This window comes from Pelodiscus sinensis, chromosome 11, assembly GCF_049634645.1.
Source record: "Pelodiscus sinensis isolate JC-2024 chromosome 11, ASM4963464v1, whole genome shotgun sequence".
Lineage (NCBI taxonomy): Eukaryota > Metazoa > Chordata > Testudines > Trionychidae > Pelodiscus > Pelodiscus sinensis.
In genome coordinates, this window is record NC_134721.1 from 75,127 (window position 1) to 101,677 (window position 26,551).

Here is a 26,551-nt window from a genome sequence, read left to right on the forward strand (position 1 = left end):
ACCCCATGGGGCACCCGCCCCCCTGCGCCCTCAGCCCTGCACCCCATGGGGCACCCGCCCCCCTGCGCCCTCGGCCTTGCACCCCATGGGGCACCCGCCCTCCTGCGCCCTCAGGGGTGGACCCCTCACAGCACCAGTGCGGCACCTCCTGGGCTAGCGGGCAGGACCTCAGAACGGAGCCACCCCGAGGGCTCTCGGCCAGTGCTGAGCCGGCTCCTTTGGCACCCCTCGCAGGCAGGGCCTTGCTGGACAGAGGCCTCCGGCAGCCCGTGCCCCAGGGCCCACGTTCCAGCGCCAGCTCCAGGGGACGGTGCCGCCCGTGCTGCTCCGTGCCCGTTTCGGGGGCTTGGCCAGGTGCTGGCGAGGGCGCTGCCGCAGCCCCTAACCGTGCTCAGCCACTCCTCTCCTACAGCCTCCCGCCGTGCGTGGGGCCCGCTCCCGTGTGGGGCCCGGCTGCGGTAAGTGACCGTCCTCCCGCTGCGGTGGCGTGGGCTGGTCTGGCCGGGTGCAGGCGCGGGGGCCGGGCTGTGTCTCTACATGCACCCGGGAACCTGACAATGAGCCGGAAGGGCCTGGCGCCGGATCCCCCTGCCCACGCGATGGCGCGACAGCGGGCAACGGAATCCCAAAAGCAGCTGTCTTCCTCTGAGCACCCAGCTGCGCTTGGATTTCGTTCCCTGCTCTCCCGCCCGGGCGCCGCCAGCCTGGCCCACGCCGGAGCCACCGCCCCCGGGACCTTCTGCACTCGGCCAGAGCCACTGCTCACGGAGCAGCATGGCCCTGGGGCACCCGGCGCCCGTCTCTCCCCTTGGCACCTGGGCGCACCTCCTTCCCCAGCAGCCTTTGCTGGCCCTTCGGCGCACAGGGTCCTGGCACAGTTGGCTGGGCTCCCCCAGAGCCTGCGCAGTGTCAGCCCTTTGCTGTAGCAAGCAGGCCAAGGGCAGGGTGGGGTGGGGACAGAAGACAGGAGCATGCCGGCAGGCGCCGGGCGGGGACATACCGGGAGGCGCCGGGCGGGGACACACCCGGGGGCGCCGGGCGGGGACACACCCGGGGGGGCGCCGGGCGGGGACACACCGGGGGGCGCCGGGCGGGGACACACCGGCCGGCGCCGGGCCGGGACACACCGGCGGGCGCCGGGCCGGGACACACCGGCGGGCGCCGGGCGGGGACACACCGGGGGGCGCCGGGCGGGGACACACCGGCGGGCGCCGGGCGGGGACACACCGGGGGGCGCCGGGCGGGGACACACCGGCGGGGACACACTGGCCGGCGCCGGGCGGGGTCACACCGGCAGGCGCCGCACGGCGGGGGTGTGGCCAAAGGCTTTAAACCGGAGAGGGCACGAAGGGTTGGGGGCTGGTAGTTTCTCCTTGCAACAAATCTCTCTGCAAGGCAACGGGGCAAGGGGCTGAGCGGCCGGGGCAGACGGCTGCTGGACTCGCAGGGGAGCTGGTTTGCCGGGGGGGCCGGCCGAGCCTCGATTCCCCAGGCGGTGGGACCCAGGCGGTTTCCGCTCTGCCGGGGAAGCGCTGCCTCTGCAGGCCGGGCAGCAGGAAGTGGAGGCAGGGCCTGCAGAAGCCACAGAGGAACCTCCAGTCCCCGCCAAGGATCACCCCGCAGGGTCGGCTGCAGCCCGTGCATGGGGCAGGGACCGGTGCAGGCTGGCCCTCAGCACGGCCCTGGGGAGAGCGGCCGGTGCCCACCCCACGCAGGGCCCGGTTCCCTCGCCAGGGCCCGCTGCAGCTGCAGTGCAGGTCCCGGCTCTCAGGCAGGCTCGTGGGCGATGGGGAGGCACAGGGCCCGTCCCCGCCAGCCGGCCCCCTCGCTGAGCCAGGGCGGCAGGGAGCAGCCGAGCTGGGCAGCCGGAGGAGGCTGGGCCCGGGGCTCTCGCTTCCTGGGGAGAAACCACCCAGAGGCTCTGTCCGAGCGGCAGCTGGCCACAGAGTGGATGTGGCCGCCTGCAGCCAGATGCAGGCGCCCGCAGGAGGCTGCAGTCACGAGGTGCTTGCTGGGGCTTCCTGCTGCTGTGAGCGGGACTCAGGCTGGGGGAGGGGCCGTGCCCAGAACGAGACGTGGCAGCAGGGCCCAGCCAGCCCAGCCCATGGGCTCGAGCGCTCCGGGGCAGAGCCTGGGGGGCGGCTGGAGAAAGCCCAGGGCCAGGTCTACAGGGCCCTCCCACAGCGTGCTGGAGCGGCAGGGAAACTGAGGCGGGGAGGACCTGGGAGAGGTGTGGGGCAGCTGGCACGTCTGTCCGAGGTCGCCCGTTCCTGCAATGGGGGCGCCGGCGCCAGGCTGACTGAAGGCCGGTCCCGCCCTGGGTGCGCTGCCCGGCCCCGGCGCCCGAGAGAACGGGCTTTGGAATGACACGATCACTCCCGCTGAGTGGGCAGCCAGAGCCAGCGGGAATATCGTGTCCGTCCAAAGCCCGTTCAGCACCTCCTGGAGGAAGAGCCACACGCCACTTGCCCCGCCCGAGCGCCCGCCGCCTCTTCCAGGGGCCCCTGGGCTCAGTCAGGCCATCGCTCTCCTGCCTGCCCCTTGTCCCTCCCACAAGGCTGCCAGGCTGTGACCCACCCAGGGAAGGGCCCGGCTCCTGGCCTCCTTCCCTAGCACCTCCGCGCTTTGCTCTCAGCAGGGCCCGGCCAGCACTGGATCCTGCCTCACGGACCCGAGTCCTGGGGGGACCCTCGTGCTCTGGCGTGGAGGCCCGCTGAGCGCTGCCTCCACACCCAGCTCCCCTAAGGCCTGGGCCCGGCTGCCTGCTGGGGCCTGGCGCGCTCCTCCCTCCCTGCTGGCGCTCAGCCTGGGCACCCCCCCAGCATGCCAGAGCCTAGCCCGAGTCAGACCAGCCAGCCTGGCGGGGCCAGGTGCTGCCAGGTCTCCCTGCCGCCGGCCCGCGCCTGGTCCTGGGGCTCCCTCAGTGCATCTCCCTGACGCGAGGTCCCGTGCCGGCAGCGGGCTGGAGTCCCCCACCACTCAGCAGTGAGAGCAGCGCCGCACCCGCGCCGAGCACGGGGGCCACGCCCGCACCGAGCACGAGGGCCACGCCCGCACCGAGCACGGGGGCCACGCCCGCACCGAGCACGAGGGCCACGCCCGCACCGAGCACGGGGGCCACGCCCGCACCAAGCACGAGGGAGTGCCAGCGCCACGCCCGCACCGAGCACGAGGGCCACGCCCGCACCGAGCACGAGGGCGTGCCAGCGCCACGCCCGCACCGAGCACGAGGGCCACGCCCGCACCAAGCACGAGGGAGTGCCAGCGCCACGCCCGCACCGAGCACGAGGGAGTGCCAGCGCCACGCCCGCACCGAGCATGAGGGCCACGCCCGCACCGAGCACGAGGGAGTGCCAGCGCCACGCCCGCACCGAGCACGAGGGCCACGCCCGCACCGAGCACGAGGGAGTGCCAGCGCCACGCCCGCACCGAGCACGAGGGCCACGCCCGCACCGAGCACGGGGGCCGTGCCATGGCTGGAAGCCTCCTGCCCCTCTTCTCCCCTCAGGCGGCCCTGGCTGCGCCGGCCCCGGCGCACGGTCCCTTCCCGCCACTGTGGACAGTCAGTAGTTGGTCTGGTGTGAGCAGGAATTGTCAGATCACCTCTTGGCTGTGAGCGGTGGTGCAGACACACAAGGACGGCAAGAAGCAGCGGCGCCGGCTGCGGCTACAGGTGGGCAGGCGGGCCCGAGCCTGGGGCTGGCCAGAGACCAGCTGGGCTGACTGCAGCCCCCTCCTGGGGCCAGCTGGGGTGTGCACAGCGGCCCCGGGCGCAGGCCCTCCCCACTGCACGTTGCTGCCCAGGCTTGGCCTAGCTTTGGCTCTCGCGCCCTGGGGGAAGGGGGCTCGCCGGCCCAGGCCCGCTCAGAGCACGGCGCACCTAGCAGCCAGCCCAGCAAAGGGAGCCCAACCGCCTGCTCTGTGGGGCGCAAGTGGTGCTCACCAGGGCCAGCCCCCGACTCGTAGGGCACCCTGAGCTGTAGACAGCGCCCCAGGGAGCGCTAAGTACCCGCACGCCACACAGGGTCGCCCAGTGCCAGCAGTGGGCCGGGGTTCAAGCCAGCGCCGGCCCAGCCTGCGGCTCGGTGCCAGCTGTAACATTCCCCGAACAGGCACTGCGGTGCCAGCTGTAATGTTTGGGGAAGCCGCCTCTTGACCAAATTCAGCCACAGCCTGCAGGTGTGTGGGAGCTCCAACCCGCCGAGGCCCCCGGGGAAGCCAGGAGCAGCAGACACGTACCCAGTCCGCGGTGCTGGCCCAGAGCGGCTCCACCCAGGCGGGGCGTGCCGAGCCGAGCAGCATGGGACTGAGGCGCCACGCAGCGGTGGCCTTCGGCCATCAGACTAGCTCAGGGTCTCCCCATTTGATTTGGCCACGGAGCCCTTTGAAACACGAAGGAGTTTGCGGCGCCCCCGCTCCCTGGCTGGGCTGGGATTCCACAGGGCCACTTGGAAACAGTTTTCAATAAAATTCATAAACGCGTCAATATCCATTGCTCTTCTGAATCGGGCAGTGCGGCTGCAACGGGACTGCCTCGCGGCCCCTTTCACTTCGCGGAACCCCCTCGGAGCCACTGTACTAGCTGCTGCCCATGTCCGAGGCCACTGGCTCTAGGGCCCTCGGCACAGGAGGAACGGAGCTGGGCAGATCCGACAGCCCACGCCGATCCCTGTCCCGTCGCCTTCCTGTGCTGCCTGCCTAGCGAGCGCCAGCTCCCTCCTCACCCTGCTGATCGCCCCCGCCCACGGGCCCGGCTAGTGCAGAACAGGAGGGAGCTGGGAGCAGCAGAGGCCTGGGAGTCTCTGCACACAGAGCCCTTCGGTCTCAAGGGGGCTCCGGCCTCCTCCCCCCGCCTGGTGGACCAGCTGCTGCGGGGGATGGGGAGCTTTGCCCTGGCTCACATCCATGATATTTGTGTCTTTAGCCAGACCTGGGAGGACCATGTGTCCCAGGCCAGCCAGGTGCTGGACCAGCTGCGGGGGGCTGGCCTGACCGTAAAGCCTGGGAAGTGCAGGGTGGGGGTGGCCAAGTGACCTACCTGGACCACAGGGCGATGGTGTGGGCCCTGCAAAAGCTGCAGCCGTACCTGTTTGGCCGGCGTTTCACGGTGACACCGCCCCCGCCCCCGACCTGGCTGCACCAGATGAAGGGGCCAGCGCCAAGCTGCTGCGGTGGAGCCTGCTCCTGCAGGACTGCGACATGGACGTGACCCACGGCAAGGGGAGCGCCGATATCATCGCTGACGTGCCGCCCCATGGGGGGGCCCTGAACTTCCCCATGGGGGGGCCCCGAACTTCCCCAGGCCACCTGCGGAGTGACCCCGCTCAGCTCGCTCTCGGGGGGGGGGGGGGGAGAGATGGGACGTGGTGTCAGTACCTGGCTGGGGCTGTGGGCGACCCCTACTGGCCTCTGGCTGTGAGCACGGCCCAGCGCGGGGCCTTGAGGGCCCCATGACAGTAACCGACCGGTTAAGGGAAGGGAGGGAACAAAGGAAGGGAGTGTGGGGGGGAAGGGGCAGTGTTCGGGCTGGAACCATGAAGGAGACGGACTAAGGAGGGGCTGGGAGTCTGAGGGGCCCAGGCAGCCCATCCCAAGGGGGCGGAGACACCCTGGCCCTAGGTCCTGTAGCCACGTCACGTCTGTGCTGGGCTGTTCCCTGGAGAAGCAATAAACCCCCCGTTCCACTGGCTGGCGCAGTCTGTTCTTGCTGCTACGGTGGTGCAGGGTCGGGGGGGACCCCGAGGTGCTGTCACAGCCCCCCACTGCAGAGAAGGGCTGCTCCAGCTGGGCTGGAGCCCTCCTACCTGCAGCAGGCTCTGCAGGCGGGGAGCTACTCCAGCCACTACTGGGTAACCAGAACCAGTAGGCAGCCTGAATGGGGAGTGCTAGCCAGTTAACCATTTACATGCCGAGAAGAAAAACCTCCTTTTGTTTTAACCTGCTACCAATTCATGTCACGTGGTGACCCTCGTTCTTGTGTTCCGGGACGGAGTTAGCGCGAGGCACGATTCTCCAGCCCTGCGACACCCCGTCCTCGCTCGTCCTCGCTGGAGTCCAAGCCTTATTACTGTTCTCTCGCCCGGCAGCTCTTCCACATGCCGCCCTTTTCAGAGCCTTCGCCATGCCAAGGTGAGACGACGTGAGCACATCTGCACGCAGCATCCAAACTGAGGCCATTCCATGGACTTCTGGAGAGGCAAGGAGACGTCCTGCCTCATTCTCTAGCCCTTTTGGAATTATTCCCAACATCGCGTTTGCTTTTTTCACTGCCGCGGCCCATTTTCCATTAATATCCCCTCAGCCATCCACAATGATGCCAAGAGCTCTGAGCGCCTAGAGCTAGGTTAGTCTGCATCACACTAGAGCCGGGCGTCCCACAGGGCGTCCCTTTGCATTCATCCACGTTCCACTTCAGCTGCCATGTTGCTGCCCAGTCACAGCTCGTGAGATCTTTGTGAAGCTCTTCCCAGTCTGCTTTGGGCTGAACTAGCTGGAGCAGCTTGGTGTCATCTGCAGATTTCGCCCCCCCCCCCGCTCACCCCCTTCTCCAGATCGTTTCTGTCCCGCCAGAGACCCCGTCTCTTCGGAAGAGATGGGATGGTGGCACTGCCCCACAGGGCGGCCTGACTCCTACATGTAGACTGGAGGGAAATCGGGGTCATCCTGACCCCGTCCAGCTTGGCTGGGGCCCTCCAGCAGAGCACCGGTAGCGGCCGCTGGCAGCGAGGGACGTTCAGGAGCCGGATACCAGCAATCGGCACAAGTTACAAGCCACCGAACGACGGGAGCTGGTGCCTGTTCTAACAACTCGCCCCGAGCTCTCTGCAGGCCACGGTGCCCCCCTTCCACAGCCTGCCCAGCCACGGCGGGAAAGGGCTTGTCTCCCGCCTCCCCCCGGCCGGCTCCTCCCGGCCGGCTCCCCCCAGCTCTCCGCTTCCCCCCCGCCCCGGCCGGCTCCCCCCAGCTCTCCGCTTCCCCCCCGCCCCGGCCGGCTCCCCCCAGCTCTCCGCTTCCCCCCCCCCCCCGGCCGGCTCCCCCCAGCTCTCCGCTTCCCCCCCGCCCCGGCCGGCTCCCCCCAGCTCTCCGCTTCCCCCCCCCCGGCCGGCTCCCCCCAGCTCTCCGCTTCCCCCCCCCCGGCCGGCTCCCCCCAGCTCTCCGCTTCCCCCCCCGGCCGGCTCCCCCCAGCTCTCCGCTTCCCCCCCCCCGGCCGGCTCCCCCCAGCTCTCCGCTTCCCCCCCCGGCCGGCTCCCCCCAGCTCTCCGCTTCCCCCCCCGGCCGGCTCCCCCCAGCTCTCCGCTTCCCCCCCCCCCCGGCCGGCTCCCCCCAGCTCTCCGCTTCCCCCCCCCGGCCGGCTCCCCCCAGCTCTCCGCTTCCCTCCCCCCCCCCGGCCGGCTCCCCCCAGCTCTCCGCCCCCCCCGGCCCCTTTTCCCTCCAGCAGGCCCCTGGGAGCGGGGGAGGGGCGCCAGGCAGCGAAAGGGGGCGGAGCCTGCTCCCTCGGGCCAGCCCCGCCCCGAGCGTGTTTCCACACCTGACATGGCCGCCGCCTCGTGCCGCCACTTCCCGCACGGCGGATGGAACCTGAGACGGAACTTCCGGTTACACAAACCGGAAGTTGCTCACGTTCTGTTGTCCCCCGAATCCCTGGCCGGGGGTTCCGCTTTCGGCAGCTGCCTCGGTCCCCATGGAGACGGGCGGGGAGCGGTTCGGGGTGTCGGAGACCCTGGGCGCCCTGAACGCGGCGCTGAGGGGGGAACCCCGCCCCGGGGCCCCCGCTTCCGTCTGGTTCAAGGAGAGCAGCGCCCGGAACCTGCGGAGCCGCGACTTCCTGGCCCCCCAGGCCGCGCTGCGGGCGCTCTTCGCGGGGGGGCAGGTAGGCGGGGCCTATGGCCAAGCGGGGAGGGGCCTATGGGTCAGGGGCGGGGCAAGGTCTAGCGGGGCGGGGCCTATGGGTCAGGGGCGGGGCAAGGCCAAGCGGGGCGGGGCAAGGCCAAGCGGGGCGGGGCCAAGGCCAAGCGGGGAGGGGCCTATGGGTCAGGGGCGGGGCAAGGCCAAGCGGGGCGGGGCCAAGGCCAAGCGGGGAGGGGCCTATGGGTCAGGGGCGGGGCAAGGCCAAGCGGGGCGGGGCCAAGGCCAAGCGGGGAGGGGCCTAGTGCTGGTGTGGGTGGGGGTGTGTGTGTACACACGTACACACCTGCAGCCCCAGCCAGGCCCTGTAGAGGCTCAGCCCTGAGGTCCAGGCAGGTGGGGAGATGCCCGGAGGCCTAGCACGTCTCACCCAGTGGTTGTGGCAGCAGAGCCCAGCGCTGTGGGAACTGCGGGAATTACACCACTTGGGCCAGCGCCGCCAGGCGACCCGCAGCCGCTCTTCCTTGAGTCGTGGCCCGCGCGGCTAGTCGGGAGCAGAGGTAAATAAAACCTGTGATGGGAAAGCTGCCCTGGAATTTAGTTCACAGGGAGCAGCTGGAATTGTGCAGGTTTCACAAGACCTTTTAGTTACTTTTTCACTTCTCATCCAAAATCACCCCATTTTTTACAGCCCTCTTGCACTATACTGCGGTTCTAGGCTCACTGCTGGCACGGAGGGGAGAGCAGCCCCCACACTGAGCTACGGTAACTGCCTGGAAGGTTATGAATCCAGTCTAGATCAATGAGATTCCAGCTCGTGTCTGGTAGTAGCAGTGAGGAATTTGCAAGATGGGATGCGGGGTCCAGGAAGGTATATGCTGGAGGAGCACATGAGCTCTGCAGCAGCTTTGATCGGTCTGCCTTGTCTTCGTGCAGGTTCCCAAGACCGTCATAGAGGGTGTGATTTCATTAAAGTGCCCTGGAGTGCCACCGCTCCAGAGCTGCCAGCTGACCCCGCTGGGGCTGACTGTCCAGTTACAGCGACCTGCTGCCTTCCAGCAAGTCTTGAGTTCCATTGCTGAGTTCACAAAGCCTTCCCAGTCAGCCAGCGGGCAGAACATCATCCTCAGCTGCTCTCCGCTGCAGAACCGGAGAAGCCTCGACACGCTCAGCCTGAGCAGTCTGAGAGCCATTCTAGTAGCCGACCACTTGGCTGAAGTCCTCAGAATCCAGGGGTCAGTGGATTGCTTTCTCCAGCTCTTTAAATGCTCTTCCATGCTCAGTCTTGTCTGTGGTGTTTCTCTTTGATTCTAGGATGAATGTCCACCTGGTTCCCGCTGTGCTGGATGAAGGACTCCAGGCATTCCTGCACCAGCTGAGAGTTGCCTGGCCCTCAGAGGTGGACGCAGCATTCATTACTGAGGATGTTTTGACCTTGAAGCAAGTCCTGAGCCAGTGCCCGTATGCTACCGTCCCAGGACTGGAGCCAGGCCAGACCAGGCTGGCTGATGATGTAATATTTAAAGTGCATTTGAAAAACTTCCTGGCGCAGCAGAGTTTGGAGGGCTACGACCCCAACCTGGATGTGTGTCTCGGTAAGTGTCACGTGTTTAACATGCTGACTGGGCGGGCTCTGCTCTCAAATCCCCCTTTTTCCAGTCCCTTTGCCCTTCTGTGGCTCTGGTGCACCAGCCTTTGGCATCAGAAGCCTGGGCCACGCCCTGGCTTCAAAGGACCCGGAGGCGGCCGTGGCCCCTTCTGTGAGCCTGTCTGAACCTTTTCCTCTTCCATGGCAGTGACCGAGGAGAAAGTGCGACTGCTGGCCGAGCTGCGGCATGTTGCCCTGCGCTGCACAGTGAGTAATCCTGCCCGTGGCTGCCCCGCCTGCCGGGTGTGTGCTGCTCAGAGCCCTGCCCACCGTGGAAGCAGATCTAACGAGCTGCTGCTTTGCTGCAGGGCACAGGGCCGGGGAGCTGCTGCAGGGTGGTGCACGTGGTGAGCTGTGAGGGCGAGTTCCAGCAGCAGCAGGTGGACTTGCTCTGGAGGATGCTGGACGTGGGAGCTCACACAGCCTTGCAGGTGAGGCCGCTCTCTGACCCACCCATCCCTGCCTGCCATGGCAGCACCCAGGAGAGGGCGACGAGCGTGTTTCCTGCTGCTGCCCGGAGCAGCCTGGGTCAGGCAGAGGGGCATGGAGCGTGACTGCCTCGGATTCCCTCCAGGGAGAGCTCATGGTGAAAGGGGCCCTTGGAAACCTGCCTTTTCCTCCTCTGGGGTCTCCCACCCTTCCCGAGAGCCCTGCGCACGAGAGGCGCTGGCCCTCCCCGCAGCCTGGGGTGCTGAGACGAGTTTGCCATCAGACACAGCACAGCTGTTTTTTTACTGACTGAACGGTGACAGCACAGAGGTGTGGGAGCATCCGTTCAGAGCCGGGGTCCGTCTGGCCAGGTGCTTGTCACTCTGGGTTTAAGCACAGCTGACTGGTGCATGCTTTCTCGCGCACCAGAGTCTCATGCATCCCTGGGAATTCACTCGCTCCTCTCTCTCTCTCAGAAGCACCTCGTCTGTGGGCCAGTGAAGGCTGCTAACTCCCCCTGTCCTGTGGGGGCACCCCAGTACTTCCAGTAAGTTGGCACTCGGCAAGGACGCTGCTGCAGTTCCTCTCCGTGCATTTCCCTGCCTCCTGCTGAGGCGGCAGATGTGAAACGCTGCCCGTCCTGCTGGCACTGCGGTGTGTTCTGAGGCCTCACAGCGCCTCCCCGAGTGGCTCATGGCACTGCAGACGGGTAGGAGACAGGGAGGCGCTGGGAAGAGGACTCTGGTGTCCTGACTTCCAGTCTCCGCTTCAGGCCAGTAGCCGTGCATTCTGCAAGCCTAGTCTGCACAGTCCTGCAGGGTGACCGCTCCTGCCCCGAGAAGCAGGCCTGGACCGCCAGCACCGGCACAGCGGGGGGTGGGGTCAGTTCTGGGGCTGAAGAGCAGGCCTGAGAACAAGGCTGAGATCTGGGTGCTGGACGCCAGCTCACTGTAGCATCTTCCATGGGAGGGCTTGGTGCTGACAGGTGTATCCAACCTGCTGTCTGCTTCCAGTTCGTGCTCTGCCCTGGCTGGAGACTGTGACAGTCCCTGCCTCGGGGCAGCCACCGGGGGCCCGGGCCAGAGAGACGTCTGCATCCTCAGTCCCTGATCCGAGTCCTCCCTCGTCAGAAGCCAGAGGACAGGCCCTCCGGACACCTCTCCTACCTCCTGCCGGGGCCCAGCTGCCCTTGTAGTGCGGCTCGGGGCCATGCTACTTGTCCAGCAGAGGGGCCCAGTGCCAGGCAGCGTGGGCGGGAACCCGGCCTGGCAGGAGCAGGGCTGGTAGGATGCTGGCCTTGCGGCAGGCTGTTTTCCCAGCCCTGGGCTCTCGGGCTGGCAGAACCGGAGCCAAGCCTTGGCAGCCAATGGGAGCGGGCAGAGACTGACCAAGGGGAGATTCGGTTCCACCCCAGGCCAATCAGAGTGCTTCTTTCCGCCGGGCGGCTCTCGGGGACACTGTCCGATGCCCAGCCCCAGTACGTGGCATCGCCATGGTGCTCTGGCGGGCCAGGCTGGAGCCAAGCGCAGCTAGGCCTGGCACGCGGACGACAGCCCGGGCCCTCTCCATTGACTCCCCAGGCTCCGGCGGTGCCAGATGTACGACGCCTCGGTGGTGAAGTACGGAGACCTCGTTCAGGGTGAGGCGTTGCGCTTTGCTTGGCCAGGGGCTGCCTCGTCCTGCCGTGCTCCCTTCGGCTCCCAGACACGCTCTGCAGCGGCTTGGTGGATTCGCAGGGCCCCGGCAGGGACTGGCAGACCTTCCCTGCTGCGCGTACGCGGGGCCTCGGGGGGGTGTGCAGGGAGCAGGCACCAGCACCAGGCGACTAGCTGGGGCTCAGCGCAGGCCAGTCGCTTCACAAGCAGCAGCCAGTGAACTCCCCCTGTGCCTGCCCATGCTGGTGGGGGAGCGCGGCAGCCGCGGCCAGCCTGGTGCGTGGAGAAAGGGGGTGCTGGCACGCGCGGCTATGCCTGGCACCTGCTCCCAATGCCCCTCTTCTGGCCTGTGGTCTGGGGCTCAGAGCTACAGCCACGGTGTCTGACGGGTGTGCAGGCTCCCGGGGGGCAGGGCTGGGGGCTCTACCGGGCGCCGCCTCCTTGCCATGTTTTCTGCACAGATGACTCATGGACCGAGATCATCGGCGTCTTGACGTCCGCTGCCATCCGCTTTGAAATGCTGAGCACAGCCCCCCACAGTCAGGTGAGCACAAGGAACCACACGGCCTTTCCTTCCTGGGCCTCAGAGGCAGTCCCCCAGTAGGGCGGCCCCTGGGCCTTCGGGGCCCCTCGGGGGCAGGCGCGCGGCCAGGGACAGGAGTCCGATGCACAAGCCTGACCCCGGGAGCCCTGGGGGCCAGCGTGCAGCAGTTCCCTGGGAGCAGCTCAAGCCACACAGCAGTGGCAGAAGCCAGCTCCGTTCTGAGCGCAAACCCAGAGCAAGGGGCTGATAGCGGCTCTTGCCAGCCCACGCCAGCTTGGGTGTGGCCCTGGCCCCAGTGGGAGGGGGTAGCAAGAGCAGCGACTGGGCAGCTCCCACACGGCGCTGGGGCAGGACTTGCTCAGGGGGCGACTACAGGCAAAGGGGGGGCAGTGAAGCAAAGGCACACGACCGGACACACGAACAGTCTGCATGTGGGCCCCGGCGTGACCTGGGACGTTCCCTGCCCCCTAGCGCCAAGGCGGGCGCAGAGCGTGCCGGGGGCGACGTGGGCCGGGACGTTCCCTGCCCCCCTAGCGCCAAGGCGGGCGCAGAGCGTGCCGGGGGCGACGTGGGCCGGGACGTTCCCAGCCCCCTAGCGCCAAGGCGGGCGCAGAGCGTGCCGGGGCGACGTGGGCCGGGACGTTCCCAGCCCCCTAGCGCCAAGGCGGGCGCAGAGCGTGCCGGGGCGACGTGGGCCGGGACGTTCCCTGCCCCCCTAGCGCCAGGGCGGGCGCAGAGCGTGCTGGGGCAACGTGGGCCGGGACGTTCCCTGCCCCCCTAGCGCCAGGGCGGGCGCAGAGCGTGCCGGGGTGACCTGGGCCGGGACGTTCCCAGCCCCCTAGCGCCAAGGCGGGCGCAGAGCGTGCCGGGGGCGACGTGGGCCGGGACGTTCCCTGCCCCCCTAGCGCCAGGGCGGGCGCAGAGCGTGCCGGGGGCGACGTGGGCCGGGACGTTCCCTGCCCCCCTAGCGCCAGGGCGGGCGCAGAGCGTGCCGGGGGCGACGTGGGCCGGGACGTTCCCTGCCCCCTAGCGCCAAGGCGGGCGCAGAGCGTGCCGGGGGTGACCTGGGCCGGGATGTTCCCAACCCCCTAGCGCCAAGGCGGGCGCAGAGCGTGCCGGGGGCGACGTGGGCCGGGACGTTCCCTGCCCCCCTAGCGCCAAGGCGGGCGCAGAGCGTGCCGGGGGCGACGTGGGCCGGGACGTTCCCTGCCCCCCTAGCGCCAAGGCGGGCGCAGAGCGTGCCGGGGGCGACGTGGGCCGGGACGTTCCCTGCCCCCCTAGCGCCAGGGCGGGCGCAGAGCGTGCCGGGGGCGACGTGGGCCGGGACGTTCCCTGCCCCCCTAGCGCCAGGGCGGGAGCAGAGCGTGCCGGGGGCGACGTGGGCCGGGACGTTCCCTGCCCCCTAGCGCCAAGGCGGGCGCAGAGCGTGCCGGGGGTGACCTGGGCCGGGACGTTCCCTGCCCCCCTAGCGCCAAGGCGGGCGCAGAGCGTGCCGGGGGTGACCTGGGCCGGGACGTTCCCTGCCCCCCTAGCGCCAAGGCGGGCGCAGAGCGTGCCGGGGGCGACGTGGGCCGGGACGTTCCCTGCCCCCCTAGCGCCAAGGCGGGCGCAGAGCGTGCCGGGGGCGACGTGGGCCGGGACGTTCCCTGCCCCCCTAGCGCCAAGGCGGGCGCAGAGCGTGCCGGGGGCGACGTGGGCCGGGACGTTCCCTGCCCCCCTAGCGCCAAGGCGGGCGCAGAGCGTGCCGGGGGCGACGTGGGCCGGGACGTTCCCTGCCCCCCTAGCGCCAAGGCGGGCGCAGAGCGTGCCGGGGGCGACGTGGGCCGGGACGTTCCCTGCCCCCTAGCGCCAAGGCGGGCGCAGAGCGTGCCGGGGGCGACGTGGGCCGGGACGTTCCCTGCCCCCTAGCGCCAAGGCGGGCGCAGAGCGTGCCGGGGCGACGTGGGCCCAGGCATTGTGAGGAACGGGGCCGTTTCCCCCAGATTTCCCTCGGCCTGGAGGACGGCAGCATCACCACCAAGGGAACGAAAAGTGGCGCCTTTGTGATGTACAACTGCGCTCGGCTCGCCACACTCTTCAAAGCTTACCAGCAGGCTGTGGAGCAAGGTGAGTGGCAGGGCAGGGTGGCCAATCCGCTGCAGGCAGGATGCCCCCCTCCGGCCCCCCGCAGTGTGAGATTAGTCAAACCAGTTCGGTGACCGACCCCTGGGAGCTACCCGGGGCTCGGTGGACGGGCTCCGAGCCCCCAGACCGACCGAGCTGGCGGCCAGGCCCGCCCGGGGCTCGGTGGACGGGCTCCGAGCCTCCAGACCGACCGAGCCGGCGGCCAGGCCCGCCCGGGGCTCGGTGGACGGGCTCCGAGCCTCCAGACCGACCGAGCCGGCGGCCAGGCCCGCCCGGGGCTCGGTGGACGGGCTCCGAGCCCCCAGACCGACCGAGCCGGCGGCCAGGCCCGCCCGGGGCTCGGTGGACGGGCTCCTAGCCTCCAGACCGACCGAGCCGGCGGCCAGGCCCGCCCGGGGCTCGGTGGACGGGCTCCGAGCCCCCAGACCGACCGAGCCGGCGGCCAGGCCCGCCCGGGGCTCGGTGGACGGGCTCCGAGCCCCCAGACCGACCGAGCCGGCGGCCAGGCCCGCCCGGGGCTCGGTGGACGGGCTCCGAGCCCCCAGACCGACCGAGCCGGCGGCCAGGCCCGCCCGGGGCTCGGTGGACGGGCTCCGAGCCTCCAGACCGACCGAGCCGGCGGCCAGGCCCGCCCGGGGCTCGGTGGACGGGCTCCTAGCCCCCAGACCGACCGAGCCGGCGGCCAGGCCCGCCCGGGGCTCGGTGGACGGGCTCCGAGCCCCCAGACCGACTGAGCCAGCGGCCAGGGCAGAGGCCCCAGCGTTGCTGAGGAAGGGCCGACGTGGCCGAGCCCAAAGGCCCTTCCATGTCAAAGCCCGGCCTGTCCCGGCTCTGTGCTGCCTCGGGCGTAACCGGCTCAACTCTCATTCCAGGTGCATACCCAGCCTCCCCGCCCGCATCAGAACTGAACTTCTCCCTGCTCAGAGACGAGGTGAGTGGCCCAGCCCCTGGCGGGAGGGCTCTGCCCACGGCCATTTCCTCCTGCGCGCCCCCAGAGTTTCCAAGGAGCATGTGGGAGGGGCCGGTCCGTTGGGCTCAGCCTGGCCTGACAGCGCCCTGGTCTCCCCCCCGGCGGCCCCTAACATTTCTGTTCCTTCCACAGGGGGAATGGCTTCTGCTGTTCAACTACATCCTTCCCTTCCCAGAGACCCTGAGCCAGTCGGCGCAACTGCCCCTGTCCGGCCCCGGGCCCCGAATCACGGCCAGCACGGAGGCGGTGAGGCTGGGCGGGCGCTGGGAGCGCTACGGGCTGTCCCCCGGCGTCCTGGGGGCCTAGGAGCAAGGGCAGCGGGTGTCGGGGAGCACAGGACAGGGCTGCTTTGGCAGAGCCGCCGGTCCGTGGGGACGCGATGGCTGCAGTGCCCGCAGGCCCAGGGCGGAGGAGGGGGCAAGCGAGAGCCTGGCTGATGCCAGTGACCCTCTTCCAGGCAGCTGCCCCCGTGCGGGGATGCAGCATCATGTCCCTGGCGGGGGGTGGTGCCCAGGCTGCCCGGGGACGCGGTGATTATTGCTGGCCAGCAGGCCGACAGGCCTAGCAGCGTGGAGGGGCCGCGGGGGCAGGGCCCGACGGGAAGGACAAGCAGCTGGAGCACAGAGAGCAGAGCGCTCCAGCCTGCTGGCCAGCCCCCGCCATGGCACAGAGCACCACGGGCTGATGGCCAGGCCCCACGAGGCAGCAGCACAGCCGGCCTTGCTGGGCGCACGAGCAGCTCATGCTGCGGCCAGTCAGCCCGCGGGCCCTGCTGACCTGCTGCTCCCGCCAGGGCCGGCGTGGCGGCGTTTTGCAGCCTGGCGCCACGAGCCCTGGGCAGGAGCCAAGCGCGGCGCCGTCGGCCCGGCCGTGCTGGCGAGAGGGAGGCGGTGCCCAGCGACTCGCGGACTGCAGCCCCAGGGCAAGGTCTCTAGCTGCTCCTCTGTGTGGCAGGTGTGCAAGTTCCTGATCCACCTGAGCATGGACTTCAGCTCCTACTACAACCGCGTCCACATCCTGGGGGTGAGTGCCTCTCCCGCAGGGAGCCCAGCCTCGCCCCGCAAGCGCCAGGGCGGGAGGTGAGGCCCCCACAGGACGCTAATGGGGTGCCAGAGCACCAAGGAGGGGCCCGGCTTGCTGGCCAGGGCATGCCCCCCCAGCTCTCTGCAGCCCTGGCCCCATGTGGCAGAGGGCAGAGCTGAGATGGGGAGGAACGGGAGGGCTCCCCACAGCCAGCAGGCGCCCCCGCGCTCACTCGCTGCCTCCTCTCTTCCAGGAGCCGCTGCCGCACTTGTTCAGCCAGATGTTTGCTCGGCTGCAGCTGCTGAGAGGCCTGAGAGACGTGATCCACAGGGCCCTGGCTACCCTCCACCTGCCTCCTCTCAGCCAGATCTGAGCCTGGCGGCAGGGCCGGGCCGGGGCTGTGCTAGGCCTTCAGGCTGGGCCGGGTGCGCGGCTCGCTGGGGGCTGGTTATTCTGGGGCCGAAGGGGTGAAATGCCCTTGCCCCACCCAGGCAGCACAACGGCTCTGCCTGGCCACGAGCCGCCAAATGCCCAGGGCAGGGAGGTCAGGGCCCAGTTCTTAGTTGCCTCGAGTTCCCCCGAGGTAGCGGGATCCCCGCAGGCCGGGCCTCAGCCCTGGTTGTGTTGTAACAAGTGGCTTAGTGGCTGTTTTGCTCTGAACTAGCTGAGGTGCCCGCAGGCCCCAGGGACACCTGTCCCCGCCCAGAGGGGGCCAGCAGCCTCGGTGTTTGGGTCCAAATACACGTTGTTACGGAGCAGGAGCCGTTTGCTTGTTTGCCCCCCTCCCATTCCCGGCCTGGGCCCCTCAGCTGTGAGATCCGGCTGGTCTGGCCCTGTTGGCCCAGCGGGGACGTGAGCCCCACCCCAGCAGCACAGCTGGAGATAAGGGAGCCCCAAGGGCATGAGACTCCTAGTCACACACCCTGCACCCCAAGACGGCACCGTACCTTCCGGTCTGCCCGGCCTCGCCCCAGGCTGGGTCTTCCCCGTTTCTCCCGGGCCCTGGCTCCTCCCGAAGCGGGGGGGGGGTCACGTCTGTGGGCCCTGCTGCCTGGTCACGGAGCAGCATGCCGGCCTAGACTCTAGTTTCAGACTAGAAAGCCAAGCGGCCTTGCCCTGCCCCCGCCTCCCTCGCTCATTTTCACGGGCAGGGGCAGCGGGAGGGCGAGGGGCTCAAGGGTCGAGGTGCAGGGAGGGAGTTCGGGGGGCCGAGGCGCGGGGGAGGGGTGAATGGTGCTTACCTCAGGTGGCTCCCAGAAGCGGCTGGCAGCTCCCACTGGCTACGAGCCCAGGCCCCGGGGCAGGAGCCTGCAGCCGACCAGGCAGGGGTGCTGCCCAGAGCTGCCAGGGACCCTTTTCCGGCCCAAAACTGGCCCCGTGGCAATGGGCAGCCCCCTCCCCCCCTCAGCCCCCAGTAAGGCAGCCCAGGGCTTGCCAGGTGCTCCCCTTTATTCCACGGCCCTGCCGGAGAGGGGCTGCAGGGGCCCTGCTCCAAGCGTGCACCAGACAATCTCCAGGCCCTGCCCACAGAGCACACACCCAAAGCCCCGCTCCTCTTGCCCCCAGCAGTCCAGCTCAGCCACGTCTGCCACGGGGCAGAACCTGCTGCCCAGGAAGACGAGGCCGCCCTGGTCCAGACGCCAGAGCACCAGGCGCTGGTCCACAGAGGCCGAGACCAGCAGGTCTGGCCGCAAGACCCGGAGTCCCGTCACGTGGGCCGCGTGGGCACAGGGCCTGGAGGACGCCGCTAGCAGGAGGACACGGGCCCCGGCCACGGCCGGCTCTGCGTCCCCAGGCAGGGCGGGGCCTGTATCCACAGCAACGAGACAGACATGGATGGAGCCGTCATCGCTGCCGCTGGCCACGAGGTAGCGGCCGGCCCCCGCCTGCCGGACGTGGAGGCTGTTCACGCCACAGCCGTGAGCCCGGACAGTCAGGGACGGGGCCCCCAGCGCTGCGGAGAGAGGAGCTCAGTGAGCCAGGAGCGCAGGCGGCCGCCCCGAGGGCACCGAGCAACCGGGGCAGGCACCTACCGAGGGGCGGCTGCTCCCCGCCCAGCTCCTCGGGGGCGGCTGCCGCGCGTTCGATGGTGGCCGTGAGATCCCAGAATGCAATGCTCCCATCAGTCGCAGCGCTGCACAGGAAGTGCCGCCTGGGAAATAAAACACACGGGGGTGGGGCAGTCTGGGTCCGGGCCCCACGGTGCAACGCGCACAGCCCAGGCTGGCCCCAGAGGGGGCTTCCGGCAAACCAGGCTCCCCCCAGTTCCGCAGCGGCCCCGGGGCCCTAGCACCCTGCAGGCGGGTTTGCCAGGCCACAGCAAGCCACACGCCTAGATCCCTGTGGGCCCTGCTCACCCTGCCGGGTCAGCGGCCTAGTCCAGGCCGGAGGCTGTCCTGAGGGCGAGGGACGCTGGCCAGAGGGGACACGAGCCTCCCTGGACCCCTCCCCCTCATCCGCTCTCCGGCTGAACGCACCCACCTCCTGCCTCCCGCTACCCTGTGCTCAAACGTCTCCGCCTTCAGCACGCAGCGCTGGTGGTGAAAGGACTCGGCCACAAGCAGCAGCCTCCGGGCAGGCTCCAGCATCAGGAAGATCCTGCAACAGCAGCAAGGGGCAGGCGGTCAGGGCAAGGGGCGCACGGATCTCTGCAGCTCTGCCCCGGGCCCGTTCTCCTGCCCGTGGCTAGACCAGAATACGTTCGCCCAACTCAGAGGGGAGGGGGAGCGGGGCGGGGGGGGGGAGCCTCTCAGACTCCACACAGGAGTTCGAAAGGCCAAGGGAGCAGCTGCTTTCATGGAGCCCCCGCTGCTGCATCTCTTCCTCCACGGCCTCCCCTCCCCTGGATCACGCTGTCCCCCACCCCGGCAAGCTGGAAGAGGCCAGCCCCTTGGGGAAGAGCAGGGGTCTGGGATCAGAGCCGAGACTCCCCCTTACCGGACAGACCCGTCGCTGCAAGCGGCAGCCAGGAAGAGGCAGGGAGCGCGGGTTCCAGCCACAGCTGCGATGGACATGTACCTGGAGCGAGCACAGTAACCGGTCAGCCAGCGGCCGGGCTCGGGGGCCCCGCTGCACGGAGCCAAGGCCACACCCTAACCCTGCCTCGCGGAGGGGCGCAGCAGAGCCGACCGACTGGAAGCCTGAGGGGCACTAGCTGAGCTGCTCTAGGGCAGCGTCCCATTTCACCCGGCCCCGCGGGCTCAGCCGGCCCGGTGGACAGCAGGGCTCTCAGGCTCCCTCCAGAGCCGTGACAGGAAGTAGCCCCCCACCTGACCCATCCCCCATCCCAGGCCGGGGGGTTACCTGGTTTCTGGGTCCATCTTGATGACTCGGTGCTTGTTCCTCATGCGATCCCAGTGCTCATCCAGGCGGTGGGAGGCCACGTGGATGACCTGGCAGGCCACGCCACTCCTGGCACTGCCGTCGCTGCCCAGCAGTAGCCGGTAGCAGTGTATCTCAGCCCTGCCCCCCGCAGAGAACAGCAGAGCGGAGCAGCTGGCTGCTTCCTCCTGCCACATGCCCCGGGCCAGGGCCAGCGCTCTCACGCTCGAGATGTGGTCGCTGAGGGCTGCGAGCGGAGCCAGTGAGCGGGTCGACGCGTTGAAGGCGATCACGTTGGCCGTCATGTCCTCACTGCCGGTCACGAGGATATCCACGCCGTGGTGCCCACAGGCCTGCAGCGTGCCCACGTGCCGCACACACGTCCACTCCCGCCCATGGAGAGGCTCCCTCAGCACGTGCTGCCTGCTGGGCCCGCGCCTGCTCTGATAGACAAAGACGTCCCCAGACCGGACGTACGCAAAGGCCTCGGAAGCCAGCCAGCGGCCGTAGCTCCAGGAGCGGTGGCCCCCGCCGCACGGCACGCAGTGCAGCCGCTCGCCGCTCCGGGTGCTCCACACCACGAAGTGGTTGGCATGGAAGCCCAGCACCAGCAGGCTCCCATCAGGGGCGAAGTGCAGCTGCTCGATCCACTCCAGCCCTTTGCACGGCTTCTGCTTCCTCAGCTCCTGCAGCTGCTGCTCCTGCACGCGGAGCTGCCGGTAAGACCCGTCCCTGCCCGTGCTATAGACGTAGCCCTCGTGGTAGATCACTGAGGTCACACCTAGCTTCCCATGAAGCCCAAAGAGCAGAGAAACGGGGCCTTGCAAGGGGCAGGCTCCTTTCTCCTGGAAAGGAATCAAACCTGGCTTGTCACCGGAGTCGCCATCCCCCCGGGTAGCCTTCGTTTCCTGTTCTGCGCCAGATCCCAGAGCCGTGCTGTGGGCAAACAGCAGCAGGGAGCCCCTGCGGTCACCGCAGACCAGAAGGCCTCCCTGAGGCAAGAAGGCAATGCTTGTATGCCACCTGTGCCGGCAGACTGGCAAGAGAAAGCAGCCTCTCTCCACCACCGAAGCCACTTGTCCGGAGGAATGGCATGAGACCTCCAGCCAGAGGAGGACACCCCCTGGGCCAGAGGCAAAGAGCGCAGGCCTGCCGGGATCCCTGCCTGGGCACGCTGCCCAGCTCAGGCTGTGGACCTTCCCCCCATAAAGCCTCTTCTCTTCACTTTCTGTGGGGCAGCAGAGGGGGAAGACTTTGACGTGCCCCGTCAGATTGCCCAAGGCACAGAGCACGCTGCCCGTGGCCAGCTGCACAACTTCCAGGAGGCAGTAGGACTGATAGTTTGCATCCTCCAGGACCACAGCCCAGTGTCCGGAGGCCGAGTCGTAGCTGTAGATGGCCCCCGCATCAGTCATCACAAGAAGCCGGCTGGCGTCCACCAGCTTTACGGCCTTGGGGGATCCATTCCTACGGCGTGAGCTGAAGTTTAGCTGCACAAGGCCATTCCCACTGGGCTCAGATCCTCTCATGTGCCAGAGTCTAACCCCAGTGTCCGCCCCACCTGTGGCCACCCAGCCCCGTGCCTCGTGGACAGCCACTGCCCTGATGCTGCGCCCTTTATGCCCTCTAAAGCTCTGAACAATCTCGCCACTGTAGTTCCACACAATGCAGGCAGAGTCCTCCCCAATGCTGATGAGACAGTCGCTCAGCAACCTGACAGACCAGACTCTCGACTGGTGGCCATAACACACCAGGAGGCAGCGCACTGGATCACAAGGCGCATGCAAGTCCCCAATATCCCACACCCTAATGCTCCGGTCATCTGAGGCGGAGGCCAATATACCTTTGCTCTTCAAGTAGGAGATGCTAAAGATGACTCCGTCGTGTCCACTGATCCTCCTCTGGGGCTTGATCCTTGCTTCGTCGTCGTCCCCATCGGCCACGCGCCAGACAACAAGCTGGTTAAAGACTGTCCCAGCCACTACTGCCAGCTGGTCCCAGCTGTCTCCAGCCAGATAAGCGGAGTAGAGGATGCACTTCTCCTCACAGTGCACCTCCCGTAGGGTCCTGTGACTGGCATAGTCATACAGGGCCACAGAGTTATGGCCGAGGGCCAAGGCAACGTGCGTGAGGGTCCCTGAGCTGCCCACCAGCCACTGCAGGTCCCATATCCAGTCGTGCAGCTGGCGGAGCTGGCAGCGCTCGGTCAGACTCACTTCCTGGCCCTGCACGCAGAGCTCCAGCACCACGAGCCCTTTGCCCCCAAAGACAGCCAGGGTCCCGTGCGGGGCGGTGGGGCGCTCCCGGATCCCGTGGACGCAGTGGTTCCGCAGCACCCGCCGCCAACGACTCCCCGCCAGGCAGCCCTCGGAGTCCAGCTGGAACACCCCCACGCTGGGCCCTTCGCCTGGGGGCACAGAGAGCAGCGTGACTGGAGCCCTGTCCAGCGGCCTCCCCCAGCGTCCCTCTGGCACCCCCCCAGCTCTCCCCCCGCTCAGCATCCTCCCGCCCCCCACCTAGTGCAACCCGTAGCACCTTCCTGTCCAGCACCCCCCCCAGCGCTCCCCCCGCTCAGCATCCTCCCACCCCCCACCTAGTGCAACCCGTAGCACCTTCCTGTCCAGCACCACCCACAGCGCCCCCCACTCAGCATCCTCCCGCCCCCCACCTAGTGCAACCCGTAGCACCTTCCCGTCCAGCACCCCCCCCAGCGCCCCCCCGCTCAGCATCCTCCCGCCCCCCACCTAGTGCAACCCGTAGCACCTTCCTGTCCAGCACCACCCACAGCGCCCCCCACTCAGCATCCTCCCGCCCCCCACCTAGTGCAACCCGTAGCACCTTCCCGTCCAGCACCCCCCCCAGCGCCCCCCCGCTCAGCATCCTCCCGCCCCCCACCTAGTGCAACCCGTAGCACCTTCCTGTCCAGCACCCCCCCGCTCAGCATCCTCCCGCCCCCTACCTAGTGCAACCCGTAGCACCTTCCTGTCCAGCACCCCCCAGCGCTCCCCCCGCTCAGCATCCTCCCGCCCCCCACCTAGTGCAACCCGTAGCACCTTCCTGTCCAGCACCCCCCCGCTCAGCATCCTCCCGCCCCCTACCTAGTGCAACCCGTAGCACCTTCCTGTCCAGCACCCCCCCGCTCAGCATCCTCCCGCCCCCTACCTAGTGCAACCCGTAGCACCTTCCTGTCCAGCACCCCCCCGCTCAGCATCCTCCCGCCCCCTACCTAGTGCAACCCGTAGCACCTTCCTGTCCAGCACCCCCCACAGCGCCCCCCCACTCAGCATCCTCCCGCCCCCCACCTAGTGCAACCCGTAGCACCTTCCTGTCCAGCACCCCCCCGCTCAGCATCCTCCCGCCCCCTACCTAGTGCAACCCGTAGCACCTTCCTGTCCAGCACCCCCCAGCGCTCCCCCCGCTCAGCATCCTCCCGCCCCCCACCTAGTGCAACCCGTAGCACCTTCCCGCCCAGCGCCCCCCGCAGGGGCGGGGCTAGGATGCTCGAGCCCCGCCCACACCTGCCACCAGCAGGGCTTCCCCCACGAAGCGCAGCGCCGTCACCGGCACCCGCAGCAGCAGCGACTCCATGGCCCGGGCTGCGCGCGCCGCCAAGCCCCGCCCCGCCCCACGTGCGAGCCCGGAAGCGATTCCACGCGCCGCACGGCTCGGCCCCGCCCATGGCCTCAGCCGCTCCCCATTGGCCGGCGGGCGCCAGAGCTGCGCGAGCCGCTCCCCAGGGTCCCGCTGCCCGCCCGGGCCCGCCCCAGAGCGCTGGGCAGGGAAGGCGTTTGCAGAACCAGGCGGCCCCAGGCCCGGCAGCACTGACCCAGCAGCAAGGAGTTCTCACAGTTTTATTGCAGGGCAGGCAGCTGGCTCCTCTGCACAGCGACACAATAACTTACATAAATAGGAAATAAGGGACAACCGTGCCGGTGCACAGGAGGATGCAGCACACACCACCCCAGGGCAGGCACTGGGCCTTGCACATGCAACTGAAGTGCCAAGAGTAGCAACAGGTGCAGTCGTGGCATCGGCACAGCCGCTAACAAGCCATGCCCGCCAGCAGAAATGAAATGACACCACATCACCCTATGAAGAAAGCATCAGAGCTATGACATCGTACAAAAATAACGTACAAATTCCTCCGTTCTTAGATCAGTCTCTGCTGGTGGAGTGGAAAGAACACAGGGCAGGGCAGCAACACCCCCATCCAGCGCCCCACATCGCCGAGTCCAGGGACATCAAGAAAAGGTTCCAGCAGGTCAGATTTCAGCTGCACTGAATGTGACAGGTCACTGGAGTCATACCACTCTCTCCTCTTCACAACACACCCCAGCTACTCAGCTCTCTGCTCATCAAGTGGCAGCAGAGTTCAATGTGATTTGGAAGAGACACGAAATGCGGTAACACACTCTTAACCATTCGCAGAGCCCCAGGCAGGCGCTCCCCTACTGCACGTTCCCATGAGATGCAGAAGGCTGGCAGGGTCCTCTTGGTCTCCTAGTCTGGGGGTGCTGCATGGTGGCAACACGCAACACTAGCCTAGTGCACTTGATACATTTCTGCTTGGGTTTAAGCTAGCTGCTTGCGTAACAGCAGAGTAACACAGAGAAACTACCAGCAGCATACCCAGTTCCCAGTGCTGGGGCTACAGGACAAGCTCTTGAACATTCCCAACTGCTCCCAAGCCCCAGAGCACCATACAAAGGAATTAGATTTCACAGCGACACTTGCTCCATTCCCTTGCCTCCGGTCAGGGCTAGTCCTGCTTGGGAGGGTAACTTTCAGCAGGACTGTCCCCAGCCTTCACTCGTGCCATCTCTTGCACAAGCGTGTAACCTAAGACTGTGAACTGCGACAGAGCTGTGACCATCAGTGCATCCACCTGGCCTTCGGGCAGACACTACAGTAGCACACTAAGCCCTCTCCCTTCACAGTCAATAAATAAGCCAAAGCAACCAACTCAGCTCCCACCTCGGCCCCAACTCCAGCCACTTCCGCAGCAGATGGCTGCGCATCTAACAGGCTCACTCAGCCCCTCAGGCTGCATGGCCCTGCACTTGTTGACTTTCTGGATGTACCAGCAGCGAGGACATCCCATCTCCAGAGCTTGCAGTCATGCAGTCACCCATGCCCCGGCAAGGCAGGGATCTGTGCCACTCCTCGCCCCACGCAAACCGATTCCTTCCCCACACACAAATTCTGACAAATTCAAACCCGTTAGGGAAGAAAATGCTCCAAGCCCAAGCGAGCAGGGAGTGATCAACTTCTCCGCACACGAGCATCAGAAGGAGATACACAGAGGCCTCTTTTGTTCCGTTCTCTGGGAGTCCCCCCAGCCCCCACACTTCCGACTTGCTACAGAACACGGGCATAGATGCGGAGCTCTGTGATGCAGGGCGAATGAGTCACTTGGCAGAAGGAACCTTCAGGAAACAGCCAAACACCTACCAAGGCAGCCAACCAAACCATGCGGTAGAGCGGTACTCTCCTCCCCCACTTAATCCAGCTCTGCTATTGCACATAAAAGCTTCTCTTCTCCCTGAGAATCAACCCAACAAACGCATTTCAGAACCACAGCAACCCCTGAGACGGACTCACCATTAACAACAAGTATTCTGTAAGGTCTCCACGGGCCCAAGGCCGCACATGCACCACTTCCCTTCCCCTGGCAGGAGAGGAAGGACACCCCTCTGTCCCTGATCAGTCTCATACCACGGGGCTGGAATTTAGGGAAGGGGCTTAATGCAGAACTCACTGTCCCCATTTCCCCCTGGGTTAGGCAGCGGGCTCAGGCCTGGCTGCAAGTTACTGGCCAAGAGAGCTGAGCCGATGCTCTGGAGGGAGGAGGGACAGAAACTGGCAGGTGCCAAGCAAACCCCTGTGGAGGCAGCTAAAGAAGAGACTGAATCCATTTCAATAGGAAAATCAAGACCTTGGAGGAAGCGGGGTTGACACCCTGCAGGCCCACTAACAGTGCCTTGCCCTTGCAGAAGGCCCCGCCTGGAGAGGCAAGAAGCCTGGGTAGGGCAGGGCCAAGGGGACCTAGGCCTGCCCCACAAAAAACCAACCCTGAAATAAAATGATGTGCAAATAGTGAGTCAAGCCCCCCCACCCTGCCATGAGCACGAGGCTTTCCTCCCGCCCCGAGCGCTGTGCTCGCCAAGCTCTGAGCGACAGACGCAGGCTACACCGCCGCTGGAGACCGCTGCAGGGATGGGGGCGGGGAGGGCAGAATTCTAAAGGCTTTACATCAATAGAAACTGAACTGGCAGGTGCAAAAAGTCCCGGGGGTTACTGAAGAGGCCTCTCGAGCCCAGCTGCGCCGGGACGCTACAATTCCACATGCACATTGCTGTAGGATTTATCTACAGTCCATTCGTTCTGGGCCTCGGCCCCCTCTTTGGCATAGCGAGCCATCTCCTGCTGGAACTGGAGCTGGCGCCTCTTGTTGGGATCCACGTTGATCCAGTTGTTGGCAATCCATTTGGTTCCCCGCGTGACGAGGCAGCCTCCGTGCAGAGAATATTCATCCAGGTCACCAACCCAGCCTGCCAAAGGGACACAAACCATAAGAGTCACGCTGGGAAGCACTGCACTCAACTGCCCTCACGCCCGCAGCGGCTCTGGCGCAGCCCAGTGCAGACGGCCGTGGCTTGCATGGCGGCGTTATGGACTAGGGCTCCAGACAGACGAGGTGCCCAAGAACAGATTCAGCGTTTGCCCTGACGTGCGGGCACTCATGGTGACAGCATGCGCACCAACAGTGCCAGATCCTGCGAGAGAAGAACAGTGCTCCCCAGGGGTAATGCCTCTGGCCAGTGCTCCTGGTAACTGTCCCCCAGTTTCTCTCAAGTGAGCAAGCTCTGGCACCAGCATGGCACTAAGCTCCGTCGATGGCTGTCACCGCGAAGGATCGGAGTGCAAAAGCCGAGGGACAGATACACCCCCTGCGTCAGCTACTGGCCAACGTGCAACATGCAGAGATGCTC

At 67.3% G+C, this 26,551-nt stretch overlaps 3 protein-coding genes and 1 long non-coding RNA gene across 7 annotated transcripts in view; 1 reads left to right on the forward strand and 3 right to left on the reverse strand.

Moving 5' to 3' along the window:
• Positions 1-4,453: 4,453 nt before the first annotated feature.
• Positions 4,454-7,664, reverse strand: LOC142830892 (uncharacterized). 2 transcript variants are annotated; one of them, XR_012906411.1, is made up of 2 exons: positions 7,529-7,664; positions 4,454-6,188 (listed from the first exon to the last, which is right to left on the reverse strand). It is a non-coding gene; the product is annotated as an uncharacterized LOC142830892 (long non-coding RNA). The 2 variants fall into 2 exon arrangements; XR_012906412.1 differs by lacking the exon at positions 7,529-7,664 and adding an exon at positions 6,540-6,978.
• DALRD3 (DALR anticodon binding domain containing 3) lies at positions 7,536-16,994 on the forward strand. The gene is made up of 13 exons (XM_075938398.1): positions 7,536-7,870; positions 8,782-9,080; positions 9,160-9,440; positions 9,642-9,700; positions 9,802-9,924; positions 10,399-10,469; positions 11,503-11,561; positions 12,039-12,121; positions 14,104-14,227; positions 15,118-15,176; positions 15,348-15,461; positions 16,170-16,238; positions 16,492-16,994. Exons 1-13 carry the CDS (start codon positions 7,682-7,684, stop codon positions 16,609-16,611), a joined length of 1,650 nt encoding a protein of 549 aa, XP_075794513.1. The 5' UTR covers positions 7,536-7,681; the 3' UTR covers positions 16,612-16,994.
• A 373-nt stretch (positions 16,995-17,367) lies between these two features.
• Positions 17,368-23,252, reverse strand: WDR6 (WD repeat domain 6). 2 transcript variants are annotated; one of them, XM_075938396.1, is made up of 6 exons: positions 23,078-23,252; positions 19,542-21,966; positions 19,176-19,256; positions 18,720-18,836; positions 18,272-18,390; positions 17,368-18,192 (listed from the first exon to the last, which is right to left on the reverse strand). In XM_075938396.1, the coding sequence occupies exons 1-6, from the start codon at positions 23,145-23,147 to the stop codon at positions 17,687-17,689; spliced, it is 3,318 nt and encodes a 1,105-aa protein (XP_075794511.1). In that variant the 5' UTR covers positions 23,148-23,252; the 3' UTR covers positions 17,368-17,686. The 2 variants fall into 2 exon arrangements, with proteins under 2 accessions (XP_075794511.1, XP_075794510.1); XM_075938395.1 differs by lacking the exon at positions 23,078-23,252 and having other exon boundaries at positions 19,542-22,075.
• A 141-nt stretch (positions 23,253-23,393) lies between these two features.
• Positions 23,394-26,551, reverse strand: part of P4HTM (prolyl 4-hydroxylase, transmembrane) — a 33,528-nt gene continuing 30,370 nt past the window's right edge. For both annotated transcript variants that reach the window (XM_075938400.1, XM_075938399.1), the window contains exon 9: positions 23,394-26,110. In XM_075938400.1, coding sequence (XP_075794515.1) covers positions 25,893-26,110 — 218 coding nt within the window. In that variant the 3' untranslated portion in view covers positions 23,394-25,892. The remainder of the gene's footprint in view (positions 26,111-26,551) is intronic.

What these genes read in the sequence shown, in the direction of transcription:
- DALRD3 (XM_075938398.1), top strand. Translation starts at nt 7,682, where the DNA reads ATGGAGACGGGCGGGGAGCGGTTCGGGGTGTCGGAGACCCTGGGCGCC. An exon ending in ATGTTGCCCTGCGCTGCACA is followed by an intron (nt 9,701 to 9,801) that starts GTGAGTAATCCT and finishes GCTTTGCTGCAG; the next exon opens with GGCACAGGGCCGGGGAGCTG. An exon ending in GGGGCACCCCAGTACTTCCA is followed by an intron (nt 10,470 to 11,502) that starts GTAAGTTGGCAC and finishes TTGACTCCCCAG; the next exon opens with GCTCCGGCGGTGCCAGATGT.
- WDR6 (XM_075938395.1), bottom strand. Translation starts at nt 22,060, where the DNA reads ATGCTGAGCGGGGGGAGAGCTGGGGGGGTGCCAGAGGGACGCTGGGGG. An exon ending in AAGATGGACCCAGAAACCAG is followed by an intron (nt 19,257 to 19,541) that starts GTAACCCCCCGG and finishes TGCTCGCTCCAG; the next exon opens with GTACATGTCCATCGCAGCTG. An exon ending in AGGGTAGCGGGAGGCAGGAG is followed by an intron (nt 18,391 to 18,719) that starts GTGGGTGCGTTC and finishes TTTATTTCCCAG; the next exon opens with GCGGCACTTCCTGTGCAGCG.